This window comes from Rattus norvegicus, chromosome 14 (genome assembly GCF_021556685.1).
Source record: "Rattus norvegicus strain SHRSP/BbbUtx chromosome 14, alternate assembly SHRSP_T2T, whole genome shotgun sequence".
Classification (NCBI taxonomy): domain Eukaryota; kingdom Metazoa; phylum Chordata; class Mammalia; order Rodentia; family Muridae; genus Rattus; species Rattus norvegicus.
In genome coordinates this window covers 82,329,450-82,342,468 of record NC_141547.1, presented here as the reverse complement: position 1 = coordinate 82,342,468, position 13,019 = coordinate 82,329,450, and the positions used below count along the sequence as shown (strand labels likewise).

The 13,019-nt window shown below is 45.3% G+C and overlaps 1 protein-coding gene across 12 annotated transcripts in view; it reads right to left on the bottom strand.

The window, feature by feature from the left end:
* The window catches only part of Prr14l (proline rich 14-like), a 66,657-nt gene that overhangs the window by 39,224 nt on the left and 14,414 nt on the right, over positions 1 to 13,019 (bottom strand). For all 12 annotated transcript variants that reach the window (XM_087583294.1, XM_087583299.1, XM_087583302.1 and 9 more), the window contains 3 exon segments: positions 8,637 to 8,709; positions 5,106 to 5,159; positions 229 to 4,855 (listed from right to left, as the gene is read on the bottom strand). In XM_087583294.1, coding sequence (XP_087439420.1) covers positions 229 to 4,855; positions 5,106 to 5,159; positions 8,637 to 8,709 — 4,754 coding nt within the window.

Sequence of the window (13,019 nt, the reverse complement as noted above, 5' to 3'; positions counted from 1 at the left end):
GAAATAAAGATGACGGCACAAAGAATAAAATGTAAAGACTAGTGCAAGATGTAAGAGAAGATGCTGTGGGCAAATCACAGGCCTGTATGCAAGGACTACCGCTGCACTCTCAACAGAGAGTCACAGGACGGCCCCAGCAGACAGTCCTCCATTTCTGCCGTGCCTCCCCCTTTCCCAGTCAGCAGGAGACAAACATGGAACACAATGAAAGAGCCGACAAGTTCTTACCTGCTCAGGGCGCTCAGGCTCCCCTGCTGCTTGCTATGAGGAGAATGAAGAGCTGGCAATTTGAAGGTACAAGAGGGTCCGTGCTGGCTCCAAATGGACAACACTCGGCCCACCGAGTAGGGCAGAGAAGAGAAGACCCTATCGGCTATAGAGGCTGGAGACCTTAACCCTTTTAGGCCCTGTGTAAACTGGGTCAAGAGGAGCCTCTGCATGGTAGGCATATGACTGGAGAAGTTCCGTCTTTTTGTCCAGATTCGATAACATCCGGGTGAACAAAGTGCTAGAAGTGTGTGAAGGCCAAGGCCAGAGCAGTCTGCTCTGGTCTGAACTATGGCAGTGCCTCCATAATCTTGGAGAGGAGCCTGAGTGTGTGTCTGACTACTGAGGCCAGTGTCTTCCCTGAATGTGGCCACCCCAGGGCAACCATGGGACAAGAAGAAAGAGAAGGTCCACTTGGGAGATGGAGGTGAGCACTGGGAGGCCTCTGTTAAGGCAAGCCTCGACGGGGCACAGTGCTCAGGAAAAGTCCTGGAGGACTCAGCCATGCAACTGGATGCTGACTTCACATGAAAGGAAAACGGGGCGTTTTCGGTACCAAGCAGCAGTGACGGCATCTTGTTGCTCAAATCTATGAAGCTTATTTTAACAGCTTCAAGAGAATAAAGTGCCAAGGGCCTACTGTGAGACCCCCTACTCCACCCAGTAGCTGCCAAATATGGGTCCAGCTGCACTGCGTTATGTGAAAATCCATCTAGGAGCTTTTTGTATCGGAGGCGCTTGTAGTTTTTAGCCAGTGGAACAAGGGAAGAGGAATACCGCCGACATCTGAGTTTCTGGGGCTTTGCGGCCAGAGTCAGTTTGGAGGCCAGGACAGACAGCTTGTCTAGTAAGGCTGATTCTTTGGTAGGCTTCCTACAGCTCAGGCTCCTCAGGGAGTGGCACAGAGTAGCCTTCGGCTTTGGTGTGTGGCCACGCAAGCTCTCGAGAGCTACGGTTTCAGGTTCCAATGGCTTGGCAGGCACGGTACATGGGCTGAGAAGTCTGTGTGCTTTTGTGGGAACTGGGTTAGAGAAACTCTTTCCACAATCAGAATTTCTCACTTTACTTATTTTTCTCCGCACAGTGACCGGCTCCTGACAAGAAATTCTCTTACACGTTCGATGAGGCTGCTTCTTTACAGGAAGCAGTCTTTGCGGATACGACAGAGTCACGAAGGCACCGTGTATTCGATCACCTCCAGCAAAAGTGGGGTCACCTTCTTTCCAGGAGGTACCAGGAAGGCAAGTACCTGTGTATAATTGAGTGTCTTTCTTTAATGAAGGACATAAGCTTTCTTCTTTTGGGGATTTCAACCTCTGAAGCTGTCTAGCAATTTCGTCCTTGGTTGGCTTTCTTAGGGTGACTTCTTCCATAAGGGACTCATCCTGGTCAGCCACAGGTTGCTTCTTACTTTGCATCTCATCTGACAACAAGTTTGCTGATGTGTGTTGTTCCGGTAGTGCCTGTGTGCCCTTCTGATGTGCACATTCTTCCTTTGGCAAGGCAGAGTCCACAACTCCCTGGTTTTGTGGGCTTTCAGCAACATTTTGCATTCTCTGGCATTTCACGTGGGTCTGAGAATTACCATCATGACCTGCTCTGGTGATGGTCTCCTCAGCTGCTTCCCCAACAGCTATGTGACCCAGTAGTCCCTTCTGATGTTCTTCAGTTTCTTCTTTATTCATTTTAATTGCTGTTTCCATTGTCAAAGGCAAATGTTTACCAGTGGAATTCCTATGAGAGTGACAAGCTTTGCATGCATTTCTGTCCACACTGACGTATGTGCTATCTCGTTCACAGGGGTTATTTGAATCCATTGGTATTCCTTCCTTCATGTCAGACAGGACTGTGCAATCCTTGACATTTTCACAAAGCACTTTACCATCTTTGGGTTTAAAGTGATGTTTCAAGTTAGGCATTTCACCAGGAACATCAGCTGGTGAATGTTCCAGAGAAGACAGACAAGAATGTACCACCTTGATAGAGTCTTGGCACCCAGGAGACACTGAGTCTTTTAAGGATAATCCAAAGGTTTTCTTCTTGCCAAACTCAGCCTTTGTTTCGAGTCTCAGTCCCTCTGTCATGGATCCTCCTTTACCTTGATGCTCACAATGAATGTCATTTAAAGACACGCCTTCTCTATCCGGCGCTCTTCTATGTGGCTCATGATCTTCAATAGATTTTACTTCATGCTCAATGGCAGAGTCTGGACATTCTTCTACTTCATAGTCTTTTAGAGATTTGCACACTTTTTCTTCATGTGATTCTTCCATCTCAGGAGAGTCTACTGTAGAAGCAGCAGCATTTGGGAGTTCTGAGTGCCAGCCAGGTGTACCTATAAATACAACATTCAGTTCTCCTCGAAGAGATAAGGTACTTCTTAAAGTCTCATGGTGTGCCAGTGACTCGTGCCTTGTACAATGACCAGATAGACTAGATGCTTCTAGACCCTGCGCTCCCTCTGTAGGCTCACCTCTGCAGTCTGGACATACCACATCTAGCATACTGTGAGTGAACTCTTCAGAACCAGGAATATTTTTAAAGGCTCTTTTGGGGTCTTTTTGCTTTAAACTGCCACAAGACAGAGGGACTTTACTGCCTGAACAGACTATCCGATCCTTTTGCTTATGGCTTACCTCAGGGATGGTCTCTCGGTAGTCACCATTTAGTCCTTCCCTGGCTGGCTTGCCTTCACATCTGCATTTGTCTAGACTATTTTGGCTACTCTGACAGTCAGAGACTTCACCTGCTTTCTGGTGAAGACTTTCAGCTGCTCGGGGCATGGCTTTGAAATGAGATGAACTAACACTCAGAGACTGGTCCACTACTGTTTCAGGACTTGGAATGTTTACAGATTGGCTTAGTTCTTGTGTGTCACAAGCAGAGATGCTGTGTTTATAAATCTCAGTGTCTCTGTGTTGGTCTTGTTTTCTTCCAACCAGTCCCTCATCACCGGTTTCCACGAGAGCAGCTGCGTTCAGAGGAGCACTATGTGACACAGCTGCTGTCGCTGAACCTCTGACTGTGCCTCCTAGGATACTGCTTTGCATCTCTCTCCCAGCAGGTTCACTCTCCAAGAGGGTGCTATTTTCTGCAAAATCTTCTGGTCTTTGAGATGCATTTCCACATTTTATTTTACAGTTGCTAACTTTCAGAATATCTTTGCTAGGTTCATAGGCAGCACAAGCAGAGCACATGTTCTTTCCAGATGCATCTTGTGTTATGCAATGACAGCTGAAGAGATCCCGAGACTGAACATTTTGACATTCTCTGACAAGGGAGGAGCCAGCCGCTCCTCTCACACTTGAGAGTAACGTGGAATGTACACCAGTCATTTCTTTTTGCCCTTCTGAGCTGCTTGTTTTGATGTTTAAGGTTTGTATGAATGAGGAGGCACATTCATACAAGGCTTTGTCACCTTGTGGAGACATGGCTTTGTCACCTTGTGGAGACATGGCTTCCGTTTTTGTCTCAGCAGGAATGGTTTGAGTGTCAGGGGTAACATTTACTCCATTCTCCAGAAAACGACGGCTCTCTTGAACATCTTTGCATGCTGCTGAAGGCATTTCTCTGTTTATACTTAGTAGAGAGTCAGCTGTCACATGGTCTTGAGAACTAAGGGACACTTGTTGATGTGAAACACATTCATGTTCTATTTTGTGTGCAACCAGTTCTCTGTTAGGAGAACATTCACTCATCTCACAAACGGTGATGGGTCCATCAAAATGGGAAATGCTGTCCTGTGAGGGCTGAACAGGTTTTTCTGGAGATGATGGTAATTTTGCAGTACCTTCCTTGGGTTTTGATATTTCATTACATTCAGAACTTACTGGATCTTCTGGCATCGAGCTCTGAAGGGGCTTTCTTTCAGGCAAAAACTCGTTGCACAAGGCTTCATTTGGCGGACAGTCGCCCAGCTTCCTCTGGAGGCTGACTACAGACTGAGCAACCTTACTGTAAATCTTCCCGTTCAGGGCACTGGACTTTACCGTTGTTTGTTCAGGATCTTCCGTGTACACCAATAAGGAAAAGCTGCTTTCCTCAGAGTTTTCCTCAGGATGGGTCACATCCACAACAGTTTTCCTATGGTCCTCAGAATTTATCAAATTACCATCAAGGTTTAAAGTAATTTTCACATCATTCTTTTTAAACGTAATTTCTGTGGCTTCAGTAGGAGAATTAAGCATAGAACTACAGCTGTCTATACGGGGACAGCCAGCTAGAGTGTGACAGTTGCTGTGGTTACTGGATTCCACAGTCCTTTCTTCTCTACAAGTGAAGTCCTGGCTTTGATCAACCTTGTGCGTTTTTTCAGCAGATGCCTTTGTCAATCCACTGCTTTCAAAACCACATTTTTCTAGGGATTTTGAACCAGACAAATATGGTGTGAGACATAAAATTTTAGAATTTTCTTCCGAGGGTGTTATAGCGTCTATGCTTCCTGGAGCGATGGAACCATCATGTGCAGAACTGTGCTTTTCCTTATGGTGGCGGAGACTCGGCTGGTGATTGTCCTCTTCTTTACAGACAGGGTGTAAGTCACATGACTCTTCCTTCCCTTTGCTCATTTTGGAAACAGTACTGTTCCCTGGTAACCACAAACAAAAGGACAAATTAGTAATTCTCCACATTGTTTTTCTTTAAGAGTTGCTTTTGTTAATTCAGGGTCCACAAAGGTTACAGGCTCTGTGTACCTAAAACTCTGGTTTCCCAAAGCTCACTACTGGTCATGCTCCTGTCTACTCCTGGGTGCTTACTACCCCTGGCTGACAGATCCTGACTCACAGTGCCACCCAGTGTCCTCCATTACAGTCCCCTAGTTACTCTGGCTTTCATACCTCGTCTCTCTTCAGTGGCTTCTGGCAGAGTTCCAGCTGTATTGTGTACATTTCCTTTTACAAAAGAGAACGAAACTCAAATCAGTATATAATTAAAAAAAAAAAAAAAAGAATAAGAAAAGCTGCTGTCCCTAACAGAACGTCATCCTTCATCCAATGGCGATGACAGGAAAGCTAACCTGAGAAGAAGGCTTAGCATGACACACGAGTAGTTTTGTGTTCCTTTGCAAACGATGATAAAGAGCCAAAAAAGCAGCCAATTTTGAGAAAAATCAAAGCCACCTTTCATTATGTTACTTGGCATTCACAGATGATACTAGATAATTGAATAACACATAAAACTGTGAGCCTGCCTCAGACTTAAGTTGCTGTTTTAAAACACTACTAGGAGGCCCTGATGATGCCAGTTTGTAATAGCAGCTACTCAGGGACTAAGGAAAGATCAAGGACTGTTAGAGCTACAAAGTGTGTCCCAGGTCAACCTAGGACAAGGTCAACCTAGGAGAAGAGGGCTAGGAATAAATTCAGTGACAGAGCACTGAGGTCAATCCTAGGTGGGGTAAAATTAATCCATCCATCCATCCATCCATCCATCCATCCATCCATCCACCTATCACAATAAACTGTTGTTACAACAGTTCTTATTATTTGATGATCATTTTATTACCTGAAATTAGATATAAATAAAATAGCTCTTTGAAAAGGAACAGTTACTAGGTTCAGTCCCCAGCTCCGGAAAAAAAAAAAAAAGAAAAGGAACAGTTAAAGCTGGTACTGCAGCTCAGTGCCTAGCATTAGAGAAGCCACAGGTTCAAACCCTAGCACTGCCAAAAACAAGTCAGAAAAAGAAAAAAAAAGAAGAGCTGTGTGTAGAACTTTACGTATAGAAGATTAACTTGCAAGTGGAATGGTCCTGAACCCAATGAGTTGTAACAACTGCCTTTCTGTAAGACTGGGCTGATCACCACGGAAGCTGAGTAACAGGAACATTCGAGCTTATTTTACTCCTTTCACGTCTGAGTTAGTATGAAAACAGCCATTATAAACTCACAAGGTAAACATACAACAATAACAAGCAACCTACCTTTCTGTGTGGGATGCAGAGCGTATGAAGGAATTTTACTTCTGACACACCTATGATTCCAGCAGGAGAGAAACAGAACAGGAACCCCAACCCAAGTTCAAAGCCAGCCAGAACCTGAAGCCCCTCAACTCTATGGTACTAACTTTCCAGAGCCTCGAGCTCTTCTGTAAAAGTGCACATATCTCAGTGCTACAGAGGATTAAATAACACGCAGGGTTTTCAATCTTTGATTCTTTAACTACGGATGAGAACAGTTACATGATGGCATTCAGAAGAGCATTTAAAAATATTCAGAATATGGGTCGCAGGTATATCTCAGTGACAGAGGGCTTGCCTGGCAGGTATAGAGCTAGCATCACGGGGAAGGGGTACCTAATGAATTTCTTATTTGGGGTATTAGCAAAAGAGCACAGGACCACACACATGATTAGGCACATGCTCTGCCACTAAACTACACTCAGACAGGGAGAGGTAGCAAACACTGGATAGATAAATGCACACTATATGTCAACAGATTATGTAAATATCAATTACTAACAAAGGCCATCTCCAATTCCCAGCACAGTATTTAGCACTGTGACATAACCTACTTTTTATGTCATCCCAAACAATGACCCGCCATGAGTTTCTCAGCATGAGCACTCAAACTTAAACTGGGTGACAGTACATGCCCACAGTTCTAGCATTTGAAAAGTAGGGGCAAGAGGATTAGGAGTTCAAAGTTGCCCTGACTCCAGAGCACTGAGGAAGAGGATGCCTTGGAATGTACAGAACTGTCTCACAAAACAACCTAGCAAACAAAAGAGCCGGGCCAGTGGTCTCATATCTTTAATTCTAGTACTCGGAGGCAGGAGGATTCTGTGAGTTTGAGGCCAGCTTGTTCTATACAGACAAGTTCAAAGCCAGCCTAGGCTACATAGAACCAGTTCCAACAAATAAAAGCCCCTTAGGTGAGCAGACAAGGAGAATGCCAGTCTGAATGTGTCTGACATTCACATACACAGCCACATAGCTACTTCTGTCTTGCCCTCTACAGTCACCTCTTCTGAGCCCCTCCCACTGTTATGTTTTTTATTCTGAAATGTCCCCAACAGGCTTCTGTTTTTGAACACTCTGCCTAGCCGAGAGCATGTCATTGAGAGACAGTGGAAACTTTGGGACATGGGCCTTACTTGCATCTGGGGGAGGGTCTACACAGACAGTTACAGGAAAGCCAGGACTATACAGTTAAGACCCTGATAAAATGGGTAGGGGAAAATGAACAAAAAGTCCTGAAAGAAAGATGTTGATACATGAATCTCTGAGATTGAGGCCAATTTGGTCTACAGAGTTGAGTTAGTTCCAGGATAGCCAGGGCTACACAGAGAAACCCTGCCTTGAAAAACAAACAAAACAAAACAATAAATACTAATGGTGAAGCATAGTAGCACACACCTTTACTTCTGGAACTCTGGTGGCAAAGACAGGCAGATCTCTGTCAGTTCTAGGCCAACCTGATCTATAGATCAAGTTCTGAGACAGCCAGAGCTGCCCAGAGAAACCCTGTCTCAAAAGACAACAACAAGGAATCTGTGTCTGCAGAGTAACTGATTCCAAGTTCAGTGCTGTGAAAAGATTGGACTGCTTGCCAAATGTCAGATCATGATCTGATCTCAAGACCAGAAGATCAAAGTGGAACACCACAGGCTGTGCAACACCACGACCGCCTCCACCTCAGCCTCAGCCCTCCCTGCCTGGTCACACTTGGCCTCCTTGGAAGACCTTCCAGACCAGTCTCTATCCTTGATCCTTCTCTTCCGTTCCTTTCTCCACTCAGCTCTCCCCATCTGAGCTGGTAGAAAAGATAACTAAGAGGGCTGGGTAGTGGTAACCCACACCTTTGATCCCAGCACTCCCAAGACAGAGGCAGGGGGATCTCTGTGAGTTTGAGGCCAGTCTGGTCTACAGGCCAAGTTCCAAGACAGCTAGAACTACACAGAGAAAACCTATCTCAAGCAAATAAGCAAGCAAGCGAATGGTAACTAAAAGAAGAACACACTATTCTCACTAAGAGTATGCTCTGGCAGCTACCCAAAAGAAGACAACTAAACCGTTTCCTAATAAACCCCAATTTGGGGTCTGGAAACATGGTTCAACAATTAAGCATGCTGCTCTTGCAATAGGCCCTGTCTGGGTGCCCACCACCCACACACAACCGCCTTTAACTGTAGGTCCAATATATCTGACGCGACCTCTTCTGGCCTCCACTGGCCCCTGCACACACGGTATGCACATGCTTTAGCAAGCTCACATATACACATAAATAACAATCATAAAAAAGGAAAAAAACCCTTCCTAGGTATCAGCACTCAGGGGGCAGGGGCAGGTAGATATGAGCTCAAGGACAGCTAGGACTAAACAGTGAGACCTCGTCTCAAACAAGCAAAAATCAACAAGAAGTATCATACCTCTGTTCTTTCGTGCATCTCCAGGGCAGTCTGCACATACAGGTCCTTTGCTGGACTGTATCAGGAGGAGATCCTGCATCAAGAAAACCACAGTCAACACAAGATGCAGAGGTACCTGAGCTCCCAAACATCACTTATTACTTCAGAGCTCAGTGTAATGCCAGGATTTCTGCCAACAGTCACAGGAATTGAGAACTGAAGAAAAGCTCAAATTTAGGTTAATAAATTAAAAGGTTACTTCTCTGGAATTTGAGCTGAAGCAGAGATAAGCAAAGCACTATTTTTTGGAGGTAGGGTCACTAGGCAATCCACGTGGGACTAAAACAGCTATAGTCCTCCTGCCTCAGCGTCTTGAGTGGTAGGACTGCAGGTGTGTTAGTGTGCAGCTCCTGTAAGTGCCTTCTGAAATCAAGAGGTGAGTTAGAGATACAAGAGCACTTGGTGCGGTGCCAGCGGAAGCCGGTGCAGGATACAAGTTTCTCTGTGCTCAAGCATGCAGCTTGCACTGCTGCCTGCATCCCCTGCTAGCTCCCTTCATAAGATGGGAGTTAACTTTAAAGAGAGAACAGGAACAGGAAGGAGGAGCTAGCTGGATCTCAAGAACTGAAACTGCTGAAGAATTTTTCAATACCTGCAAATCAATGAGAAAATTGGGAAGTTAATGGCTGAGTTTGTGACGTTTAATGCTAGCACTGCAGAGACAGGTAAACCTCTGTAAGTCAAGTCCAGTCTGAGCAAGGCTATAGTCAAACCTTGTCTCAAAAAAAAAAAAAAAAAAAAAAAAAGGCGCCCCAGTCTAATAAACTGAGGCTCAATTTCAGTTTTTTCGGTTTTATGTAAATCACAAATTACTTAAATAAAAGTTTTAAAAGATTTTTTTTAAGTTTAAAAATCTATTGTTTTATATATATGGGTGATCTGCCTGCTTGCCTACACACAGTACCCATGGAGGCCAGAAGAGGGCCACAGCTGCCAAGTGGGTTCTGAGACTTGAACTCAGGACCTCTGGAAGAACAGCCAGTGCTCATGACCAATGAGCCATCTCTTCAGCCCCGGTTCACGCTTTTAATTAATTTATTTTATGTGCATGTTTTACCTGTACATGTGCCTGGTCCCTGCAGAGGTCAGGAGAGGGTGTCAGGTTCCCTAGAGTTGCAGTTACAGATGAGTAAACAGAGTGCTGCCAATCAAACCCAGATCCTCAGCAAGAGCAAGTGCTCTTAACCCCCGAGCTGACTCTAGCCTCCTAAACACAACCACATAAGGGTAAGAAAGCTCCGGGGTGTGGCTCTGCTGATAGACTCACAGGCAGAGGAGCCAGCCTCTGGGCTACTGAGTCTGACAGGGCCGGGGCTGTAGCGCAAATGGAATGGTTCCTAACGAGCAGGGCAAAGCCCAGGGTTCAATTGCCAGCACTCTAATGAAAGAGAAGTTTTATCTCTAGATGGATCTCCCATTTTCTTACACCTTTATATATGTAGAGAGGAGCAAAACCCAGCAACTTTTAAATTCAGAAAACCTGCAGCTTTAAGAGAGGCACCACTGTGAAGTTACAGCAAACTCTTACCCCCCGACAACATGCTTTAGCCAAAGGCCTGTCTACAGACACAGCCAACTAGGGCACAACAGTGCCCTGCAGACCCAAGAACAGCCCATCTACATCAGTGTCATCCTTTAAAAAGCATGTTTGCATTGTGTGTACACACCCGTGTGTATGCACAAGTGTGAGTACAGCTGGAGGCCAGATGATGACACAGAGTGTTGTTCCTCAGAGCCATCCACCTCCATTTTCTCATTTACTGTCGTCGTCGTAGTCGGCGTCATCACCATCGTCATCACCATCGTCATCACCATCATCACCATCGTCATCACCATCATCATCATCATCACCATCATCATCACCATCATCATCACCATCATCATCATCATCACCATTGTCATCACCATCGTCATCACCATCGTCATCACCATCGTCATCACCATCGTCATCACCATCGTCATCACCATCGTCATCACCATCGTCATCACCATCATCACCATCATCATCACTTTGTGTGTGACTGTGGGGAGGGCATGTGCCTCTGTGCACATGTGGGAGTCAGAGACCAATTTTATGGAATTGGTTCTCTCCTTCCATTTTTATGTGTGTCCTTGGGATCAAGCTCAGGTCTTGGGACTTTTATGGTGAGCATCTTTACGGTCGGAGTCATCTCAGCCAGCCCTCACCTTGTTTAAGAAAGGGTCTCTTGGTGATAAGGACAGGTTGGGCTGGTCAGTGAGAGTCCAGCGATTCTCTAGATTCCGACTGTGCACTGCTTTTGGCTTTTCTGTGAGTGCAGGCGATCAAACTCGGGTCCTCATGCTGGCACAGCAAGCACCTGCTGATGGAGCCATCTCTTCAGCTGCCGAGGCTCCACTTTTCAGTCACTGAAATTTTATTTATTTCCAACAGGAAGCCCCTTTATTAGGAGCTGGAGAGATGGCCAGATGCTGCTCTTAAGAGGACCCACCCAAGCTCATTCTCATGACTCAGATGCTGGCAACTGTAGTTCCCAGGATAGGATCCCAGGCACTCTGCTTCTGTGGACACCTACACATGTGTTGCACACAAACATACATACACATACAATTTTTAAAGTTTTAACAAGTTTTACAGGTAGTTGTGAGCAGCCCAACACAGGTGCTAGGAACTAAACCCAGGTCCTCCGTCCGCTAGAGCAGCAAGTGTAATAACCACTGATCCATCTTTCCATCTCACGAAATCCTGGTAGGTAAGCAGCAACCTCCTGTACACTATTGCAAACTTCTGTTAGGATCTGAGACTCTCGGGGTTAGTACATAGTAATCTGGATGGTATTAAGTTCAACAACCTTAACTATAAATTGACATAAATCATAAGAACTAGGTTCTTGTGAACATACCATGAAAAAATGAGCTTCCATAAAACATAGCATGCCTCAGACAATCAACAGCTATCTCTCTCCTTACTATAACGCTCCTTTCCTTCAAACCCAGTGTGTTCTCCAAAATGTATATGCTATGGCTGAAGGACAGGAACTTTTTCACTTTCTTTTTTTAAGACTTATTCATTTATTATAAATAAGTACACTGTAGCTGTCTTCAGACGCACCAGAAGAGGGCATCAGATCTCTTTACAGATGGTTGTGAGCCACCATGTGGTTGCTGGGAATTGAACTCAGGACCTCTGGGAGAGCAGTCGGTGCTCTTAACCACTGAGCCATCTCTCCAGCCCCCCAATAACTTTTTCTTACATCCTGGAACCAAAACTTTTTACAACATATTCAACCCAGGTCCATATACCATTATGAAAAAGAAAAAGAGCAATCAAAAAAATTAACATTCCACAACCTCCACTCAGCAACAATCGCAGACAACCCTAGCAGTGGCAGAGGGAATTTTCAGTGCTTCCCCATCTGCTTCGCAGCCATCTTTGTTGAAATAAGACCAATCTTTAGTACGTCTTACAGAGTAAATTTCACATGTCCCATCATTTTCAACCTTCCTCCTACAGGAATGGAGTTCAGAACTGAAAACATAGCTTCAGAGTCGAGTTTGGCTCTTGGAGCTGGTGCTTCTGCTGCACCTTTCCCAGGTACTGTTCTCTTAAGGTTAAAGAAAAGAAAGTGCTGGGTGGAGGTGGCACACGCCTGGAATCCCAGCACTCAGGAAAAAGACAAGTGGGTCTCTGAGTTCAAGGCCATCCTGAAAGAGGTCCAGGACAGAGAAACCCTGCCTCCGTCAAAGTAAGTAGCTATTTAACACATCAAAGCAGACCTAGCCATCAGGTTCTCCCAGCATCCCTCAGTCCCTACCTGTTTCAGGGTATGGCTGGCCTCTACCCCAACTCTCTAGCCCAGGGTCTATGCTAGGCTCCCCTTCCCCAAGAGGCTCTTCCTTAATATAATCCAGACATTTTGGTTACCAGCCCCTTTTATACCTTTGGCCTTCTGGCTGCTGCACCTGGCTCCTTCCCCTCCTCCCACCTCTCCCTACATGACACAGCTCAGTCTAGTCATGTCCACTCTGGCCTCTCCCAGATGTGCCTGCCTCTGGCTATGCTCTCTCTCCCTTTTATCCACAACAAACTTCCTCCTTCACCATTCCTGGAGGCAGTAAAGTCCCAGCAACCACCTGGATGCTCCCAGCAATCAGTAACTCCAGTTCCAAGATCTGAAGCCCTCTTCAGCTCTCTACAGGCACCAGGCACATACATGATGCACATACATACACACAGGCAAAATATTCATACACACAAAATTAAAAAAATAAATCTTAAATTATGTGTGTAGGGTTCAGGTTTAAATGGCCTTTTTGTTATCCACTACACAAAAAGCAGAGGAAACTGAGGAAAGCTGAGAGCAG